This window comes from Phyllobates terribilis, unplaced genomic scaffold (genome assembly GCF_046119375.1).
Source record: "Phyllobates terribilis strain yellow unplaced genomic scaffold, ASM4611937v1 Scaffold_13__5_contigs__length_258822181, whole genome shotgun sequence".
Classification (NCBI taxonomy): Eukaryota; Metazoa; Chordata; class Amphibia; order Anura; family Dendrobatidae; genus Phyllobates; species Phyllobates terribilis.
In genome coordinates this window covers 49,878,528-49,900,074 of record NW_027362773.1, presented here as the reverse complement: position 1 = coordinate 49,900,074, position 21,547 = coordinate 49,878,528, and the positions used below count along the sequence as shown (strand labels likewise).

The following is a 21,547-nucleotide window of genomic DNA, read 5'->3' as shown; positions in this document are numbered from 1 at the left end:
ACGTAGGGGCTCAGCTTAGTCTTACTGTAGGGACAGCTCTCCCCAAATTTCCTTAGCCTATGTTGCAGATCATAACACTAAGTCCAGCCCAAACAAAAACTTTAAGGAAAGAAATCCGGGGATCAGTATGGTTTCTGTTCAAAATTTGGCTCAACGCCTGCAGGGATTGTCTCTGGAGGTGTCCGAGCTCCGGCAACACGTGAGTAGCTGTTCTGGAGCGCATTTTGTCAAACCCAAGGTAGGACTGCCTGATATTTTTTATGGTAAACAACAAGATTTTTTTTCCTTTAAAAATGCTTGTTTATTATATTTTCGTTTGAGTCCATGGTCCTCTGGGAATGAGTCACAGCGTATTGGGTTTATCATGTTACTTTTGCGCAAGGAACCACAGGGGTGGGCCTTTTCTCTCCAACCTAATGATCTGTGTTTTAGGTCAGTGGAGGATTTTTTTTCTGCTATGGGGCTATTGTATGATGATCCTGATCAAGTCTCATCTGCTGAGACAGAACTGAGATGTTTGATTGAGGGGTCAGGTGATGTTGAAAATTGTTGTACACACTTCAGAAGGTGGTCCTCAGAAGTGAAATGGAATGATTCGGCGTTAAAATGTTTTTTTCTTGCTGGTCTAAGTGAAAGGGTTAAGAATCTGCTTATTGCATTCCCTGCACCTGAGATCTTGCAGGAAGCCATGCAATTAGCTATACAGGTAGTCCTCGTCTTACGACGTTGATCCGTTCTTTCCCGGCGTCGTAAACCGAATTTCGACGTAAGTCAGATCATAGGTTCATACAGTACTGTACCATAATAATAATACAGTACTGCAAACATTTAGCCTATCCAAACACCTATCCTAACACAGTACCCTACATAATTATCAATAAACATAGGTACAGTAAAATATTGTGCAGTACAGTACATTTAATAATGAAATACAGTACTGTAGTGTTGTAACAGTAATAAACAGTGTACAGTACTATAATAAACAAAGATAACAATTCCAAAGAGAGAACAGGCTTACTTATTGGGAGGAAGATGCAGAAGGTGCTGGAGATACTGGGGCAGCTGAATCAAGAGAGGCAGCTGAGTCAAGAGGGGCAGCTGAGGTAGAGGGTACAGTATCTGTTGCAGGCCTCTCTACCTTCTTGAAGTACTGCTGCAGATTAGTTTGGAAGGAGACCATCTTCTTCTCCTCCAAGATCTCCTTGTAACACCTAATGGAATCCATGACTCCTCTGGCAACCCTAGTGTACCTTACCATGTTGTGATCCTCAGCCTCAAACCTTGACAACCCTTCCTGTATCAGGGCAAAACCTGCTGCCAAGCCCTGCCTAATAAATCTCTTAGGTTCTGGGGTTGGTATGTCTTCCTCTTCCTCTATCATCTGCTTCTCCAGTTGAATAAGGTCCTCAGCAGATAACTCCTCTCCATGAGATGCCAGTAGCTCTGTGACATCATCCTCCTCCACCTCCAGATTCATTGTCTTACTCATATCAACAACGTTCTTTATGACGCTTATCACTGACTCTTGAACCTCTGTGACATCATTCACAAACTTGGGACACAGTTTTTTCCACACATCATTCATACTGGTCTGCTTAACCTCATCCCAGGAATCAGCAATGTTATTCGCAGCATCAAAGATGTTGTATGTTTTCCTAAAGTCCTTTAGAGTCAAGTCCTTATTCTTTTCAGTTGCTGCTAAAGCATTACCAATGACCCTTCGGAGGTAGTAGGCCTTGAATGTAGCAATGACTCCTTGGTCCATAGGCTGTATTATGGCAGTAGTATTAGGTGGAAGGTAAACCACCTTGACATTAGGGTTAAAGTCATCCAGATGGGCAAGGTGTCCAGGGGCATTGTCCAGAATTAGCAACACCTTAAAGGGGATATCCTTGGTGGTACAATACCGCTTCACGCCTGGCACAAAGTGGTTGGTGAACCAGTCATCAAACACTGCAAGTGTCACCCTTGCCTTCCTATTAGACTTCTAGATGACTGGTAGTTGACTCTTTGAAATGCCCTTGAGTGCCCTTGGATTCTCTGCCTGATACACCAGCATGGGCTTCAGTTTGTAGTCGCCAGCAGCATTGCCCCCAAGAAGCAAAGTCAGTCTCTCCTTGCCAACTTTATGACCTGGTGCTGACTTCTCCTCCTTGGCGATGTACGTACGGTTAGGCAAACGTTTCCAAAACAAGCCTGTCTCATCCACATTGAACACTTGTTGAGCACAGTAACCACCCTCCTCAATTATCTTAGCCAATGCATTAGGAAACTCAGTTGCTGCTTTCTCATCAGCACTAGCAGCTTCACCTTGCACTTTAATGTTATGGAAATTGGCACGATCCTTAAACCTCATAAACCAACCCCTACTCGCCACAAATTCTTCACTTTCACTTCCTTCCCCCTTTTCTCTTTTCAACGCCTCAAACAGTCACCTAGCCTTCTCCTGAATAACCATAAAACTCACAGGGATACGGCATTGATTTTGGTCTTCCAATCAAAGCACCAATAATCTTTCCATCCCAATAATAAGCCCACTACGTTGCTTTGTTATCACTGTCGCTTTCATAGGAGCAGATCCTTTCACATGTTCAAGGATGCAATCTTTATCCTTGATAATCGTAGCGACAGTCGAACGACTAAGTCCTAATGACCTGCCAATTTCTGTTGCTGTTTCCCTCTTCTCAGATTGCCTTATGATATCCACTTTCACCTCCATGGTGATGGCCTTCCTTTACATTGATGCACTGTTATCAGATGAGGCTACCTTTCGTTTGGGAGCCATAATGAAGGGTGTTATGGCATGCAGGAGACTCGTTTCCTTCGTGTAACCGGGTACAGTGTCTAGTACAGTACTGGACTCTATGACTTCCGCCGCACATGGAATGAGGCGCACGTACAGTTCAACTTACGACGCTAAACCTCGTAAGTAGGAATGAGCGTCGTATAAAGCGTCGTAACCAAGAAACAACGTAACTCGAGACCGTCGCAAACCGAGGACTACCTGTATGTGTGGACAGGAGACTGCGTGCCAGGGTTAATGATGAAAAAATTCCTGCAATGGCAGCTCCTAGTCCCCAGAGGGTCTGCTCGGATGGCGGAGAACCGATGGAGGTTGAGGCGATGTCACTCCGCTCTCAGGAAAGAGGGATTGTGTTTTTATTGTGGTAAACCTGACCATTTGATTAAGAACTGTGAGCTTCGTTTAAGTAAAGAAAAAAAAAGGTCAGTTACGCCCGTATTGCTTGTTTGAGCTCTAAGGGAGTATTTCTTTCAGGGAGTACCTCATTGCAGGAAGATTTGATTGAATTTCGGGTATTTGTGGATTGTGGTTCAACACTTAATGTGATTGATAAGGGGTTTTTGGAAAAACTTAAATTGGAATCCAAACCTTTGTCATCACCTATTTCTGTGATTGCAATTGATAACACTCCTTTGAAATGTATTCACCAAGAAATTTTGGACTTGGTGGTAATAAATAATTTACCCTCTCCAGTCGTTTTAGGTTTGCCTTGGTTAAAACTGCACAATCCTTTACTGGACGGGTCTACTAATGAGATTAAGTCTTGGAGTCCTAAGTGCTTTGATAAATGTTGTAATGGTCGCATTGCGGCTGTGGAAAAAGGGGAATTACCTGTACCCATTCAGGATTTTTGGAAGGTTTTTTCAGAGGAGGAGTCGCAAGTTTTACCTCCTCATAGGGACTATGATTGCACCATTGAGTTTGTTCCTGGAGCTATTATTCTCAAGAGTCGCTTATTTAATCTGACTATCCCTGAGAGAAAGGCCTTGGAGTAATACATACAGGCGAGCTTGGCTGCTGGTCACATTAGACCTTCTAAGTTGCCTGTGGACGTTGGATTTTTCTTTGTTAAAAAAAAGGACGATGGTTTACGTCCATGTCTGGACTTTCGTGAAATTAATAAGATTGCCGTACGCAATTCCTACCCATTGCCGTTAATTCCTGACTTGTTTAACCAGTTAGTGGGGGCCAAGTGGTTCTCTAAAATTGATCTCCGGGGGGCATACAATTTGTTACGAGTGAAGGAGGTTGCTGCCAAACGCTTGAATGCCCGTCAAGCTAGGTGGGCACTTTTTTTTTCTCTGTTTAATTTTTCTGTTACTTATATCCCTGGTACTAAGAATGTTAAAGCCGATGCTTTATCTCGCAGCTTTTCTCCCATGGTTGGTACCGAGGAGGAGGAGAGCATTTTACAGGAAGGAGTTGTGGTAGCAGCATTGGACTCCGTTTTGGAAGATGGGATTCTGAAAGCCAAGAGGATGCCCCATCTAACACTTCCCATGGGAGGTTGATTGTGCCTAGAACCTTTAGGAGAGATTTGTTTGTGGAGTATCATGAGTCTGGGTTTGCAGGTCATCCAGGAATTTCTGAGACTACGAGACTTATCAGTCGCAGTTTTTGGTGGCCTGGGTGGCAGAAGGAAGTCATCAAGTGCGTCAATGTACGGTGTGTGCTAGGTAAAGGCTTCACATACCCCTGCTGGGGGGTTGCTTTGCCCTCTGGAGGTTCCTAGTGTGCCTTGGACGCATCTGGCAATGGATTTTATTACTGACCTTCCTGGGTCCGAGGGTTTCACTGTCATCTGGGTGGTCATGGACCGTTTTAGCAAGATGTGTCATTTGGTTCCATTCATTAAGCTACCTTGCGCTAAGACACTCGCTAAGGCGTTTGTTAAGGAAATTGTCAGGCTCCATGGCGTTCCCACCGACATTGTTTCTGATAGGGGACCTCAGTTTGTGGCTCGTTTTTGGCGTGCTTTTTGTGACAGGTTGGGAGTAGAGATGAGCGGTGTTCGACTCGAACTGTTCGCCAATCTCAAATTCGAGCTGTTTTGGGCGGTGTTCGAGCCATTCAGCGAACACGAACAATTTGGAAAAAATTTGGCTGTTCAAGGTTAGGTTCGATAACTGTTCGTGCACCAAAATCATAACTGGATTTTTTCTCAGTGATGCTGAAAATTAATGTTAATACGCAGTTTGAGTGTACAGCAGGGCGGAGGGAGGGGCAGGGGATGGATCTCTGCATAAATAATGAAGATCTCCATTTTTTTTTCTCTTTCCTGCATTTACAGTGGGAAGTGCAATCTGTCAGCCTATCAGCAGCGCACACAAGGTGCGAACTGCTTTTTTTCACAGAAGCAAGGGCATGTGTCATTAGCAGTGTATGTCACATGTCCTTGCCCTATAAGACCCAGCCATTATCCACGTAGCCACCATTTTCTCACTGCTGCAGCTGCGTGTTAGACGGCACCGCTGTTGCTGTTTGCGCTATACTTTGAGAAGGAATTTCAAGCCAATTTTTGCACAAATCTACAAATAGCTTGGGAGCAGGGAATAGTTGTGATTGCAGTCCTTTTGAGGACTAGGTTACATCATTTCCTATGACTTTTATCAGGCAGGTCTGTACTCTTAAATAGATAGGTTGGGAGTAAAGACTAATTGTAACTGCAATCCTTTTGAGGGCTAGGTTACATCAGTTCCTATCACTTTTATCAGGCAGGTCTGTGCTCTTAAATAGATAGGTTGGGAGTAAAGACTAATTGTAATTGCAGTCCTTTTGAGGGCTAGGTTACATCATTTCCTATCACTTTTATCAGGCAGATCTGTGCTCTTAAATAGATAAGTTGGGAGTAGGGACTAATTGTAATTGCAGTCCTTTTGAGGGCTAGGTTACATCAGTTCCTATCACTTTTTGCCGGGCAGGTCTGTGCCAGTGTTGTGCGAGTTTTTTTCACAGCATTTGGCTAAATCTAGCTAAGCAAATCCTTTTTGGCCTCTTGCAGTGTGTGTTAGTCAGTGGAGTAGCCTATCTGTGTTGCAAGCTACACCAACTGTGTGTATAGAATACAATTTTTTTACTGCACTTAGCCAAGTAAAACCTTTTGGGCATAGCACCATTCTATTAGTCCATCTATACTAACCTCCACCAGGTTTCAAATTCAAAATATTTTTTATCTGCATCTAGCTCTGAAAAAATATTTGGGCTTGTAGCAGTGTGTGGGACTTGTTCTATTAGTCCATCTATGCTAACCTCCACCAGGTTGCAAATTCAAAATAATTTTCATCTGCATCTAGCTCTGAAAAAATATTTGGACTTGGAATTGTAGCAGTGTGTGGGACTTGTTCTATTAGTCCATCTATACTAACCTCCACCAGGTTCCAAATTCAAAATAATTTTTATCTGCATCTAGCGCTGAAAAAATATTTGGGCTTTGGCTTCTAGCAGTGTGTGGGACTTGTGCTATTAGTCCATCTATACTACCCTCCACCAGGTTGCAAATTCAAAATAATTTTTATCTGCATCTAGCTCTGAAAAAATATTTGGGCTTTGGCTTGTAGCAGTGTGTGGGACTTGTTCTATTAGAACATCTATACTAACCTCCACCACCTGTGTAACTAATAAATTTTTTTTACTGTATCTAACCCAGCCAATACTTTTGGGCTAATACCACAGTTTGGCCACTCAGCTCTGCTCGATTCCCATCCATTGTTTTTTGTGCAAACAACTCCAGAGTTGTCAATTAGTTAACCAATTAGTTAAGTGGAAAAAGACCTGCTGGTGGTGGAAAGGGGAATAGGTGTGTTGGTAGGGGAAAAAAAGGTTGTGTCCGTGGGGTAGGTGTTAAAGCAACAGTAACATCTGCAGAAGAAAGACCATCTTCCAGCCAAACTAAGATGTCTACTTCTTTTAGCGGACAATGTGATAAGATCCCTTTCTTACGGCCACACCAATCGCTACAAATTCCAGATGAGGCACAAAAACAGCAGGTGCTTCAACGGATATCAAGTGCTCCTTTAAGTGGGCTCTCCACCTCAACTTCAACATCACAAATACTCCAGTCCTCAGAGGTGTCTCCCCAATTGCACTTGCTTCCTCACAGCTCACAAGTCTCCAGCTGCCCGTCTGAGTATGGGGTAGAACAGATGGTTGAGTCTGCAGAGCTGTTTACTCATAATATAGCCTGGGAATCAGAGGTCGGCTCCAGAGCTTCTGTGAATCCAGACGAGGAAATGATCTGCATTGTTGCCCAGATTCATTATGAGTCGGATCCAGGACCAGACGCAGAAGGTTCTGACCATAATGTAGACCCTCGTTCCCAAACTGTAACTCCTGTTGGTGGAGACAATGAGGAAGATGATGATGAGACTCAAATACCTGATTAGAGCGACAACTTTAGTTTTTTGTCAGGGCAGGAAGAGGTTGGCTCTGAGGACGACGGGTGTGATAACACACAGGGTGATGATGATGAGGTTGGAGATCCCACTTACTGTCAACCCACAGTCAGCCAGTCGATGAGGTCGGCAGAGGAGGTGGAGGAGGATGCTAGAGACGACGAGGTCAGGTTGCGCCTTCCTGGACAGAGACGTAGTACTGGAAGCACGTCAACAACTGCATCCTCAAATTCAACTCTGCTTCTGACCACAAGTCGTGGTGGCTCTTCAGGTCGCATGGGTGCTAAGCCTTGCATAGCCTGGTCATTTTTTCAGATAGATAAGGATGACCCAACTCGTGTTATCTGTAACATTTGTCAGCAAAAGCTAAGTAGAGGCCAAAAAATCCATAGTTTGAGTATTCATGCATGAACCGGCACATGGATATGAAGCATAAGTTGCAGTGGGAAGCTCACTGTGCTACAATGCGTCTTAGCCGGCCGGGCCAACCACCGTCTGCCACATCTTGTGCATCCGCGGCCTCTTCATCCTCCGTGACTGGGGGGACAGCAGTCACACCTGTTTTGGGACGCAGACCTGCCACCTCTTTACCCGCAACAGCCAGCGTGATTGGCCGGTCATCATTTTCTTTGGAGGTGGAAACACCAGCTGGTGTTCAGCGCTGTCCGACATTGATAGCACCACCTTTGGATCAAGGCAACCTAACATGTCCGCGTGCATCTTCCTCACAGACCGGCAGTTTGCCGGGGACACCCTTCTCAACCCCGTCTAAGCACAACAGCCAGCCGTCAGTCCCTCAGATGTGGACAAGTAAAAGACCATTTCCTCCTAGCCATGAGAAAGCTAAGAGGTTGAATTTCACCATCTGCAAGCTCTTGGCTACAGAAATGCTGCCTTTCCGCCTGGTGGACACAGAGGATTTTCGAGACCTTATGTCAATCGCAGTGCCCCAGTACCAGATGCCCCGTCGGCACTACTTCTCAAAGAAAGGTGTACCTGCGCTCCACCAGCATGTCGCACACAACATCACCGCTTCTTTGAGAAACTCTGTGTGTGACAGGGTGCATTTCACCACAGACACATGGACGAGTAGGCATGGACAGGGGCATTACATGTGGCTGACTGGGCACTGGGCAACTATGGTGACAGCAGGACAAGGGGCTGATATCCAAGTCTTGCCGTCCCCACGAGTTGTGCATCAATCCTCTTTATCTCAAAGTTCCTCCACTGCTTCTGCCTCCTCAACCTCCTCTCGGTCCTCCACCTGCACCCAAAGCCTGTCTGGTCATGCCACAAGCTTTCTAACTGCGCATAAGTGATCCTGCACACCTCCTTACTTTGCTGGCAGCAGTGCTCAGCGTCATCAGGCGGTTTTTACTTTGAAATGTCTGGGAAATGTGAGTCACACAGCTGAGGAGTTGTGGTCAGCTCTGGAGAACCAGTTTCATGAATGGTTGTCTCCACTGGACCTGAAACCAGGGAAGGCCGTGTGCGACAATGCTGCAAACCTGGGTGCAGCCCTTCGCCGGGGCAATGTCACACACGTGCCTTGTATGGCTCACGTGTTGAACCTGGTTGTCCAGCAATTTTTAGCCCACTATCCCGGACTGGATGGCCTTCTGCAGAGGGCACAGTCGCTGTGTGCTCACTTCCGCCGTTCGCATCCCGCAGCTCAGTGACTTAGATCTCTACAGAAGTCGTTGGTCCTGCCACTTCACCGGCTAAAATGCGATGTGCCTACCCGGTGGAATTCAACTCTGCACAAGTTGCAGCGACTGTGGCAGCACCGACAAGCCCTGGTGCAATACGTTCTGACGTATAGCCTGGGCCAACGAGATCCAGAGGTGGGGCAAATCTCGCTGGAGGAGTGATCTCAGATCAAGGACCTATGCACCATTCTGCACAGTTTTGAAATGGCGACGAAGATGTTTATTGCTGACGATGCCATTATCAGCATGACTATCAGCTGGAGCACATGTTAAACAAAATTCGGAGTCCAGTGGTGGCACAAGAGGAGGTGGAGGAAGTAGAGGAGGAGGAGTTGTATGCGGAAGGGCTAACATCTGCAAGGTCCAGACGGTCGGCAGCAACAAGGCGGCAGGCATGTGAGGGTGGGGGGATGGTTTCACCAGGGCGCATGGTAGCAGCCAAACTAGTGAGGAAGGTGCAGGAGCCCAGGAAGAAGTAGAGGACGAACTGATGGAAGACTCATCAGATGAGGGATACCTTGATCACATTTCTGTTGTGCGAGGTTGGGGGGAGAGGGCAGAGGAAGGAAGCATGATTGTTACCTCGCCACCAACACAACAGGGACTTGGTGCTCCTGGATGCGCAAGACACATGAGTGCCTTCTTGCTGCACTACCTGCAACATGACCCTCGAATTGTGAAAATTAGAAATAATCCTGACTACTGGGTTGCCACACTGTTAGATCCCCGGTACAAAAGTAAATTTGCAGAAATTATTCCTGCCATAGAAAGAGATGCACGCATGCAGGAGTATCAGCAGAGACTGTTGCAGAATCTTACATGTGCTTTTCCCCAAAACACTAGTGGTGCACGTAGTGAATCTCACAGTTCCAACTTGCCAACTGTGGGACCGTCGAGTGTTCAGCACTTAGAACGTAACAGAAGCACAGTATCTGCTGGTAACATCAATTTTGCGGAATCAGTTCACCACTTTTTTAGCCCATCCTTTGCAAGGCCACAGGAGACAAGAAGTCTGACATATAGTCAACACCTAGAGACGATGGTACAGGAGTATCTCCAAGTAAACATTGAAGCCATGACTGTGTCACTGGACCCTTACTCTTTTTGGGCTTCCAATCTGGATAAATGGCCAGAGTTTGCCACTTACGCCTTGGAGATCTTGTCATGCTCCGCAGCCAGCGTTCTGTCTGAACGTGTGTTCAGCGCAGCTGGTGGTGTGCTGACAGATAAGCGCATGCGGCTCTACACTGATAATGTAGACAGACTCATGTTCATAAAGATGAACAAATCATGAATCCGAGATGACTTTTCTACCCCTGTGTCATCCTGGGGCGAGTAAAAGCTGGATGATTTGTTAAAATCACCTCACCAACCATTTTAAGCTTTCAAATTACTAATCATGTTTATCTGTATCTTGGCTGGAAAATAATTTGGGCCTTGTAGCAGTGTGCAGTACTGATTCTATTAGGCCATCTATACTAAACTCCACCAGATTTAAAATTATTAATCATGTTTATCTGCATCTTGGCTGGAAAATAATTTGGGCCTTGTAGCAATGTGCAGTACTGATTCTATTAGGCCATCTATGCTAAACTCCACCAGATTTAAAATTACTAATCATGTTTATCTGTATCTTGGCTGGAAAATAATTTGGGCCTTGTAGCAGTTTGCAGTACTGATTCTATTAGGCCATCTATACTAAACTCCACCAGATTTAAAATTACTAATCATGTTTATCTGTATATTGGCTGGAAAATAATTTGGGCCTTGTAGCAGTTTGTAGTACTGATTCTATTAGGCCATCTATACTAAACTCCACCAGATTTAAAATTATTAATCATGTTTATCTGTATCTTAGCTGGAAAATATTTTGGGCCTTGTAGCAGTGTGCAGTGCTGATTCTATTAGGCCATCTATACTAAACTCCACCAGATTTAAAATTACTAATCATGTTTATCTGTATCTTGGCTGGAAAATAATTTGGGCCTTGTAGCAGTTTGCAGTACTGATTCTATTAGGCCATCTATACTAAGCTCCACCAGCTTTGAAATTAATAATAATTTTTAGCTGCATCTAGCCCGGAAAATAATTTTGGGGCTCCTAGATGCGCAAGACACATGAGTGCCTTCTTGCTGCATTACCTGCAACATGACCCTTAGAATGTCAGAATTCGAAATAATCCTGACTACTGGGTTGCCACATTCTTAGATCCCCCACACTCTTCGATCAACCTTTTCATTTTAATACAGAACAAAAAAAATGGTCATTTTTGAAATTATAAGCATTAGCAGGTTATTAGAAACTGAAATCAAACAGTTTTCAACTCAAAACTTTATTCTAGGTGATGTTACATTTGCACATAGGACCCCTTGTTCGAAAGGAGCTTCTGAACTCTCTCGTCTATTGAATTTGTCAGGTTTTGGATGGTTTCTGCTTCAATTGTTTTTTATGAGGACAGAATACCCTCCCAGAGCTGATGCTTAGATGTGAACTGCCTCCCGCCATCAAAGACTCTCCTTTTGATGATGCTCCAGAGGTTCTCACTGGGGTTGAGGTCAGGGGAGCATGGAGGTCACACCATAAGTTTGTACCGTTTTATGCCCATATCAGCCAGAGATGCAGATGTGTTATGTGCAGCATGAAACGGTGCATTATCATGCATGAAAATGATCTTGCTGCGGAATACACGGTTCTTCTTCTTGAACCATGGCAGGAAGTGCTGTTTGATAAACTCCACATACATTATGGAGTTCATCTTTACCCCTTCAGGGATCCTAAAGTCACCGACAATCTTTCTCCCCATGATTCCAGCCCAAAACATCACTCCACCTCCTCCTTGTTGGTGCCGTAGCCATGTTTGCATGGGGTGTCCATCAACCAGCCATCCTCCACTCCATCCATCTGGACCATCGAGCGTTGCACGGCACTCATCGGTGAACAAAACAGTTTTGAAGTCTGTCTTCATGTATTGTTTGTCCCACTGGAGCTGTTTCTGCTTGTGTACAGTGGATAGAGGAGGTCAACAGGATGGCTTGCGCACAGCTGCAAACCTCTGAAGGACCCTGCATCTTTTTGTTCGGGGGACGTTGGAGGCACCAGCAACTTCAAAAACTTGTCTGCTGCTATGACAAGGCTTTTTTGCCGCTGCTCTTTTAACCTGACGTAATTGCCTGTAGGAAAGAGTCCTCAATTTTCCCTTATCAGCACGCACACATGTGTACTGTGAATCAGCTACATACTTCTTGATTGTGCGATGATCAGGATGAAGTGTCTTGGCAATGTTGATTGTAGTCATGCCTTGACCTAAACACTCCACAATTTGTTGCTTCTCAGCAGCCGACACATCCTTTTTCTTTCCCATTATGGCAGAAAATGTAGGCTGCTTAATAATGCGGGACAGCCTTCTTAAGTACTATTGCCTTTCATTGAACACACCTGCCAAACTAATTAGCACAGGTGTCTGCAATTGCTTACAGTGATATAAAGAGCCCTGACACACATCACCATCAATGAGTTTAACTGACAAACATAAAAATTCTTCCTGTATCACTCCTAAACACTTTTTGCATAATAATTTGGAACACAGTGTACATGTGCTTTTCCACAAAACACCAGTGGTTCACGTAGTGAATCTTACATTTCTTACTTGCCAACCGTGGTCTGTATGGAGTTGTTCAATAAAGGGCCCAAAATTAAGATAACATAGACGGGAGAGGTCTCTATGAATACGAATTCATAAGTATTTGATACCCTGTGAGGGCCAGGCAAAGGGAAAGTTGGACTGGATGGAATCCTGTATGGATTTGGGGACGGAGACATCGAGGGCCTCAGACTTCGCTGCATTGATTTTAAAATTTGACCATGTAACAAAGTAATCTATTTCAGACATAACAGCAGGATGGATATATGTGATTGAGCGATATATACTAGGACATCATCAGCAAATGCAGAGCACTTGTACTCGGTGCCTCCCACCTCAATCCACCTAATATTGGGGTTATGGCGAATTGATGAGAGCAGGTGCTCCGTCACCAGGATGTATAAGAGAGGGGACAGAGGACATCCCTGCCTTGTCCCATTGGTGATTATGAAAGGTGATGAAAATGTTCCATTTATCTTCAGCCTAGGTGACGTATTGCGATACAGGGCAGTGATTTTGCCTATAAAAGGGTCCGCTAGACCCCTACCCCAAGATTTTTAAGAGAATAATATATGGCGTGCCCGGAGACTCTATGGAATGCTTTCTCAGCATCCAACGAGAGTATCTAATTATAAATTTTTAACTGCATCTAGCCCAGGAAATACTTTGTGCCTAGTAGCAGTGTCTGCTAGTCAGCGGATTATCCCAGCTGTTAAGCAAGCTACACCACCTGTAGTTTGGACACTTAATTTTTTCAAAGGAAATGTTTCGGGCCCCCAGTGAAGAGCATCGGGGAGGCACCCCAAGGCACAGGGGCTGGGACTGGCGGTAGGACGCCTTGCGGTGGACCGCCAAGCTCGATCCTTATAAAAGCTTTTTAACTGCAGCAGCTTTAGTGGACGCTACTGGAGCTGGAATTACCACGGCTGCTGGCATGAGACTTCCCCTCCAATAGATCCTTGTAAAAGGATTTAAAGTGTACTCATTCAAATTAGAGAGACAATTTAAATTAAAAAGATTAGACCTGCCTCCACTGCAGGGGGCTTGCTTGACCCACCAGCGGACAGGCACCAGTATTGGGAGAGGAGAGGGGGGCTGGCCGTTAGGGTCCACCGCGGCTCTGGCACAAACCCGGCGACACGGAGATCGCACGAGCAGGAACGGACTGGCTGTGTCGGCTTCGCACTTTTTTGGTTTTAGAAGGGCATGACATGCCTATATCTGTGTCACCCCCTCCTTTTACTCTTCCACCTCTTTTCTTTTCGCAAGACTATATGTACTTGTCACTTTTCCATGTGTTAATTGTGTCTTCTGAGCAGTTTGTCTGCTTTTGGACATCTTTGAAGTGTTTTCTATGTGTTTTCTATGTTTTTCTTTGTGTTTTTGTTTGCCTGCCATTGGTTTTAACGGTGTTTGAAGGTGTTCGACGAACAGTTCGACGAACTGTTCGGCGAACATACGGGTGTTCGACGAACCGAACTCGAACACTACGGGGGTGGCTCAACACTAGTTGGGAGTCCATTTGTCATTTTCGCCTGGGTATCATCCTGAGTCTAATGGACAGACAGAAAGAAAGAACCAGGATGTTGAACAGTTTTTGCGTTGTTTTGTGGCAGACAATCAAGAGGGGTGGTCTGAGTTTCTGCCACTCGCAGAATTTGCTCTTAACAACCATACATCCTCCTCTGCTGGGTGTACTCCTTTTTTTTGTTGTACTGGGAGACATCCGTCTTTTGGTTCATTCTCCAAATTGGGGTCAGCGGTGCCAGAGGAGGAGAATTTTTCCGGTGATTTGGAGAGAGTTTGGACTAATGTACGTTGTAACCTTCAAAAGGCTAACAAAATGTCCAAGAAGTATTTTAACAGGAAACGTAAAGAGGTTTTGTTTACTGTGGGTGACATGGTTTGGTTGTCCTCAAAGAATCTGCGGTTGAGGATTCCCTTTAAAAAATTGGGTCCTAAGTTTGCGGGGCCATTTAAGGTGCTTCAGTTGGTTAACCAGTCTGCTGTTAGGTTGGAGGTTCCCACCTCCTGGAAGATTAATCCTTTGTTTCATGTTTCCTTGTTGAAAAAGGCTGATGTATCGGATAGGGATGCCACTGTCACAGTTCCTCCGGTGGTGGTAGATGGCGAATATGAAATTTCTTGTATCCTGAATTCCAGAGGGCATAGAGGGAGATTGCAGTATCTCGTCGCTTGGAAAGCTTTCTGTCCCGAGGGTAACTACTGGATAAGGGCGGATGATGTCTCTGCCCCTAGACTTGTCAGAGCTTTCCACAGGAGATTTCCGGATAAGTCTGGCCCTGGAGGATCCAGAGGATCCTCATAAAAGAGGGGGTACTGTTAGAACCCTCCTGTTTGTTTTTGTTTCTATCTTGTGTTTTGCGCTGACGTGACCATCTTCCTATATATTCCAGCTCAGCCCTTCTGGCTTTGCTGGACTTCAGTGTTGTTTTGACTGTCTCTCTAGCCAGGTGCTTTTATGCCTATCTATCTATAGTTTGCTTGGTCCTCTGGGACCTCTAGTACTTTTTGTCAGTTTATCTTTTGCTCTGCAACAACTTCTGTTAGGAGGTTTCCCATATTTTTCCCAGTCCTTAGTTCCTTTAGGGACCCCTCCCTTTCTCTATAGGTCTCCGTTCAGACTAGCCGAGGACCAAGGCGGGTCTGTTCACAAGGAACAGGGAGCCCGCAACAACGTAGGGGCTCAGCTTAGTCTTACTGTAGGGACAGCTCTCCCCATCTTTCCTTAGCCTATGTTGCAAATCATAACATCTTCCTCCAGCCAGCAAGGATTCTCTGCAAAGAATTTGGAGCCCGATCCTTCTCCTCAAGAAGATTTCCTCTTCTGTCCACTAGAGGGAACAAAGCTGGTCTCAACTAGGATGTTTCCTTCCATTGGGCCATCCTCAGCAACAGATGAAATGGGCAAGGTACCAGGAACAGGACACAGGAAAGTCTCTCTCCACTGATTAATAGCGGGTAGCACACCAAAGGATTCACGGGACAACTGGAAATCCTCCACCGGGTTAGAGGGGTGCATGGACTCAGGGGAAACTACTTCCTTGACATGCACTTTGCCAAGCTTACTGGATGAAGTGGGCGAAGTACCAGGTACAGAGTGCAGAAAAGTCTCTTTCCATTTATTATCATTGGGAAGTACCCCAAAGGATTCACGGGACAACTGGAGGTCCTCCAGCAGGTTGGAGGGATGCAGAGACTCAGGGTTAACCACCGCTTTCATGTACACTTTGCCAAGCTTATTGGATGAAGTGGGCGAAGTACCAGGTACAGGGTGTAGAAAAGTCTTTCTCCATTTGTTATCAGGTAGCACCCCGGGGGATTCAGGAGACAACTGGAAGTCCTCCGCCTGGTTGGAGGGGTGCAGAGACTCGGGGGTAACCACCGCCTTGTTGTACACTTTGCCAAGCTTACTGAATGAAGTGGGCAAAGGACCAGGTACAGGGTGCAGAAAAGTCTCTCTCTATTTGTTATCAAATAGCACCCCAGAGGATTCAGGAGGTAATTGGAGGTCCTCCGCCTGTCTGGACAGGTGCAGAGACTTGGAGGTAGCCACTGCCTTGATGGACTTATTGCCAGATTTGTTAGAGATGGAGGATCCTTGATTAGGGACCAACTTCAGTCTGGTTTCTGAGATGACACGTTTGCGAGGCGGGGCGGCGCCTAAAGCCAGATCATTGGTACAATCGTCGAGTCTGTATGGGAACAATGCCTCCGCTTCCCTTCCTTCGGAGACTTCAGTGCACAGCGAGTCAGCGACTAGCAGATCTGGTGAAGAAGAAGAAGAAACTGCTGACTGGCCTGACGATATGGGGACTGGACACCATTGGAACCTCAGCAGTCCCCCAGGAAACACAATACAGGATCTCCAGACCTGAGAGGGCACTAGATCTCTCGGCTCTGGATGACCAGTGGGTAAACCAGACAGCACCTGGAATGTGAACTTCTTCATGTGTAATGCTCCAATCTGGAGCTTAATTTGTACAGACATATTTTGACTGTTTCTGAGTAGGGCTCGTCCTTCAGCTGACAATGCCCAAACCGGCTTCTGGAGTTGTCGAACGGGAATCAGACACCGACTCTTTAAGGCTTTAAACCTGAAACTTCCAGTTAATCCGAGGCCTTCACTTGCCACGGAGACAGTCATGGTCATCTGTGGAGAGGAAACACTAACGCCAAGGGCAGCCTCTCCTACAGGCCTAATGTCTTGGGATTCTCCAACCTTCTCTGGACAAAGACCATCAAGGTTTCCCAAACAACCGCAGCGGGACCGCAATCCGATTTTGTGACTGAGTTCTGGCCTCTGCTTTGCCTGATGAACCTAGTCATCCTTCATGGATTCTGTGTTGAGAGCTGCCTCTACAGGCTGGGGAACGGGAGGTCTTTGGGAGGACAGAACCTGGCGTGATGGTTTACCTCTACGCCTTGCACGTCTGGACTGCCTCGTGAGGTTGGGAAGGAAAGTATTCTGTGGAGAATTGTCATCCTGTCTGGATTCTGTGTGGGCAGCAGTATCTTCAGGCTGCAGAACTGGTAGGCTACCTACACACATTACCCATCGGGGCTGCTCCGGGATATTGGGAAGGGAAGCTTTAGCAGAAGCCTCAGGGCTAGGGTCATCGAAGACCATTAGAAAGGCCACCAGGAAGGCCTGCAGGTCAGAGACAATAGGATCCCATGCTTCCCATAGGGGGGTGATCCATTTCAAGGCATCACCCGCTAGGTAGGACATCATGAATGCAACTTTAACCCGATCAATAGGAAAATAGTGAGCATAGAATTTGAAATGCAGCATGCATTGCTCCACAAATGCACGGCTTCATTTTGGATTCCCATAGTACCGTGGTGGATCCGCAGGAGCGAGGGCTGATAGATCCATTTGGGCTGGTGCGTAAATCGCCTGGGCCACAGCTTGAGAAAAAAAAAATTTTCTTGGTGCACGTATTCGCCAGACAAGGATTCAAAATGTCTCTGAGAGCGAAGGGCCGTGGGGCTCAACGGGAACCATGGACTGAGCAAACTGTTACGCTCACGCCCGGACTGACTGGCGTGAGCGTGATTAGTGATCCCACTGTACCATGAACCGAGGAGTGCCTGGAGGGGCGTAACTAAGTATCAACCCGATCCGACCAAGGTCGCACGGCGGCTCAGTCGACTCCGTGAACCAGGGAGGAACCGAGCAGAGGGACCAGGTGCTACTCCAGGTCAGACTCCGGTCACAGCTGTTGACCTACACCGGGGAATGCAGGAAGAGGCAGGTTAGACAGGCATGTAGACAGGTGGGTACTGGCAAACACGGCTGGTATGCAGACAGGTGGATATTGACAGGCACAGCTGGTATGCAGACAGGTGGGCACTGGCAGGCATGGCTGGCGTGCAGACAGGTGGGCACAGGCAGGCACGGCTGACATGCAGAGAGGCGGGTACTGGCAGGTAGAAATGCAGGCAGGATAGGGACCAGTACAGACTGGGATACAGGAACGGAGCCACCGGTGCGGTAGACAAGCAGAGCGGAGCAAAACCCGCAGATGCGGTGAACAAGCGAAGCAGAGCAAAAACCCGCAGATGCGGTAAACAAGCAAAGCAGAACAAAACTGCCGATGCGGTGAACAAGAAGAGCAGAAAAAAAAAACACAGATGCGGTAAACAAGCAAAGCAGAGCAAAACCGCAGATGCGGTGAACAAGCAAAGCAGAGCAAAACCCGCAGATTCGGTGAACAAGCAAAGCAAAGCAAAACTGCAGATGCGGTGAACAAGCAAAGCAGAACAAAACCCGCAGATACGGTAGACAAGAAAAGCAGAGCAAAACCCGCAGATGCGGTGAACAAGTAAAGCAGAGCAAAACCGCAGATGCGGTGAACAAGCAAAGCAGAGCAAATCCCTCAGATGCAGTAGACAAGCAAAGCAGAGCAAAACCCGCAGATGCAGTGAACAAGCAAAGCAGAGCAAAACCGCAGGTGCGATAGACAGGACAGGGCTCTGTTCACATGGAATAGACTGGAGAGCACAAGAAGATAGCTGGAACACAGGAGTTAGATATAGAGGTAGGGAAATTGAACGAGCAGAACCAGATACACACAAAGTGCTTGCAATGAAGTGGACACAAATCTCACAAACAGAAGTACAGAGACAACAAGTTGAAGTTAGGTGCAGGTTCAGATACTGCAGGAAAAGGGAAAGGTACAGACATAGAGACAGACAGGTAACGGACTAGGACACTGTTCAGACAGGATCTGAACGAGGAACAAGATACAGGAACGAGCCTGGGAACTCAGCCCCCAGGATGGCGGAAACTGACTAAAGTCACAAGTACAGGTAACAGGCCTGGGTATACAGCCCCCAGGGTGGCAGAAACAGACTAGATACAGGACAGGACCTGGCAATTCAGTTGCAAAGACAAACTGAGTGAAGGTGTTGCTCAGGCACCTCCTTCTGGGTGGAGGGGGTTTAAGTATCCAGCGACTCACAGCAATAGGCTGGGGACGCATTAGGACTGTGCACACGGTAGCTATAAGAAACAAGCAGAAAGCTGCGCCGATGCCCTAAGCAATCAGACAAGAGACATGGACACAGCAGGAACTGAAACAAAGAGTGCAGCATGGACTGACAGGTAAGATTGTGGTCTTGCATGGTGGGAGATGGTGCACCATGCAAGCACGCCACCAGGAATGTTACACTTTGGCAGCCACTTAGCGGTAGGCCTTGTAGATTATGGCCAGAAAGAGCATGTGCTCCAGTGGATGGCAAATGCTGCATCAAGTGGTCTCTCCCCCTCTTCATCCACCTCAACATAATAAACAGTAGAGTCCTCAGTGGTGACACCTCAATTACCCTGGTTTCCCCCCATGTCACAACTCTCCAACCGCCCAACTGATTGTAGGGAATCACAGATGGGTGAGTCTGCAGAGCTGTTCACACATCCTATGGCATGGGCATCAGAGGTCTGCTCAAAAGATTCACAGACTCAAGAGGAGGTAACTATTTTTTTTTTGGATCCGAGGCAGGACAAAATAGGGACCGAGCAGAATCCTGACCCTTGTCTCAAGACGTTAACCCCCGGGTGGAGATGATCCTGATGAGACTCTGATACCTGAGGCTCACACGGACTGTGCTGTGCTGTCAGGGCAGAAAGATGAGGAGGGTGACTCTCAGTGCGAGGAATGGAAGAACAGAGAAGATGATTATGAGGTTGTAGATCCCACTTTTGTGTGAACCCAGAGGCACGCAGCTAAGTAGGTCATCTGAGGAAGTGGAGGAGGAAGACAGAGAGGTTAAGTTGCGACCTATGGCACAGATAGTGATGCAACCACGAAGAGCACTGCATCCTTAGCCACAACTATGGCTGTGGCCAACAGTGATCATGGGTCTACAGCTCGCAGGGGCATCAAGGGTTGCCTAGCCTGGGGCTTTTTTGACACCATAAAGAATGAGCCAACTCATGTTATCTGCAAACATTGCAAAAAAGACTGAGTAGAGGGAAAAAGTGCAATAATTTGACTACTACATGCATGATCCGTCAAATGTACAATCAACATGCATTACTCTGGCAATCTCACTGCGATAAAAAGCTGACCAGCGGGCCTCACCAACCATCAGCCGCCCCCATCAACCGCATCTGCTGCTTCTTCCTTCTTCTCTGTCACCATGCCAAGTGTTGTCATGCAAATCTTTGAATGCAGAACCTCCACTTGTTTACCCACTCCAGTCAGGCTGAGTGAGAGCCCATCAGCTGTAACGGAAATGGACATGCCTGCTGTTTTTGCTTCACAAAGCATACCACATCTTTCTCAATCCACCGTAACAGCTCCACCTGCACCTAACTCATGGTCCAGCAGTTTGTCATGTTCACACTTCTCCACCCTCTCTCAGCACAACAGCCAGCCCTTGGTCCCGCAGTTGTGGTCACGTAAAAGATTGTTTCCTCCTACACATGACAAAGCTAAGAGGTTGAACTCCAACATCTCCAATCTGCTGGCCACGGAAATGCTGTCTCTCCATCTGGTGGATACAGATGGTTTGCGAAAGCTGATGGCCATGGCATTCCCCCAGTACTAGTTACCCAGTTGCCATTACTTCTCTAAGAAAGCTTGCCTGCGGTACACCAGCATCTTGCTCACAACATTACCCATTCCTTGAGTAAATCTATATCTATATATGTGCATTTCAGTACAGGCACCTGGTCGATTATGCATGGCCAGGGGCATTACACCTCACTGACTGGGCACTGAGTGACTCTGGTGGCAAGCGGGGAAGGCGCTGTGCCACAAGTCTTGGAATCCCCAAGGCTTGCGGTACAAACCTCTGAATTTCACACTTCCTCCACTGCTTCTGCCTCCGCCACCTCCTCTAGGGCCTCCACCTGCATCCTCAACCTCTACCTTAATGAGACATGAGTTCCAACAGTGCAGAGCGAATCCACACCAACTCCGTACTGCGCAGCAAGAGCTCACCGCAATCAGGCAGTAGTAAAATTAATATGCCTTGGGGATCACAGTCATACAGCTGAAGAGCTGTGGGCAGATATCCAGGCCGAGTTTGAGCAATGGCTGTCTCCACTAAACTTGGAGCCAGGAAAGGCCATGTGCAATAACAGTGCGAACCTGGTGGTGGCCCTAGCTCACACACGTGCTTTGTATGGCTCACGCCCTCAACCTGGTAGTACAGCAATTTCTCCGCCACTATCCCGGCCTGGATGTGCTGCTGTAGAAAGCACGAAAGTTGTGTGCTCACTTCTGCTATTCGCACCCCTCAGCTTATAGACTTGAATTGATGCAGAGGTCTTTGTCCATGTCAGTTAACTGGTTGATATGCGATGCGTCGACACAGTGGAAATCCACTCTGCACATGTTGAAGCGACTGTGGCAGCAGCAACAAGCCATGACGCAGTATCTCATGTCGTATAGCCTGGGCCAACGCAGTATGGACGTGGGGCAAATCACATTTGCGGAGTGGGTACAGATTAAAGACCTCTGCACCCTTCTGC

At 46.8% G+C, this 21,547-nt stretch overlaps 1 protein-coding gene across 1 annotated transcript; it reads right to left on the bottom strand.

The window, feature by feature from the left end:
* Window positions 1-1,018: 1,018 nt before the first annotated feature.
* Window positions 1,019-20,693, bottom strand: TIGD1 (tigger transposable element derived 1). The gene is given in 2 exon segments (XM_073657887.1): window positions 1,019-2,732; window positions 20,638-20,693. Coding segments are annotated over 2 exon segments (1,770 nt in total).
* Window positions 20,694-21,547: the final 854 nt, after the last annotated feature.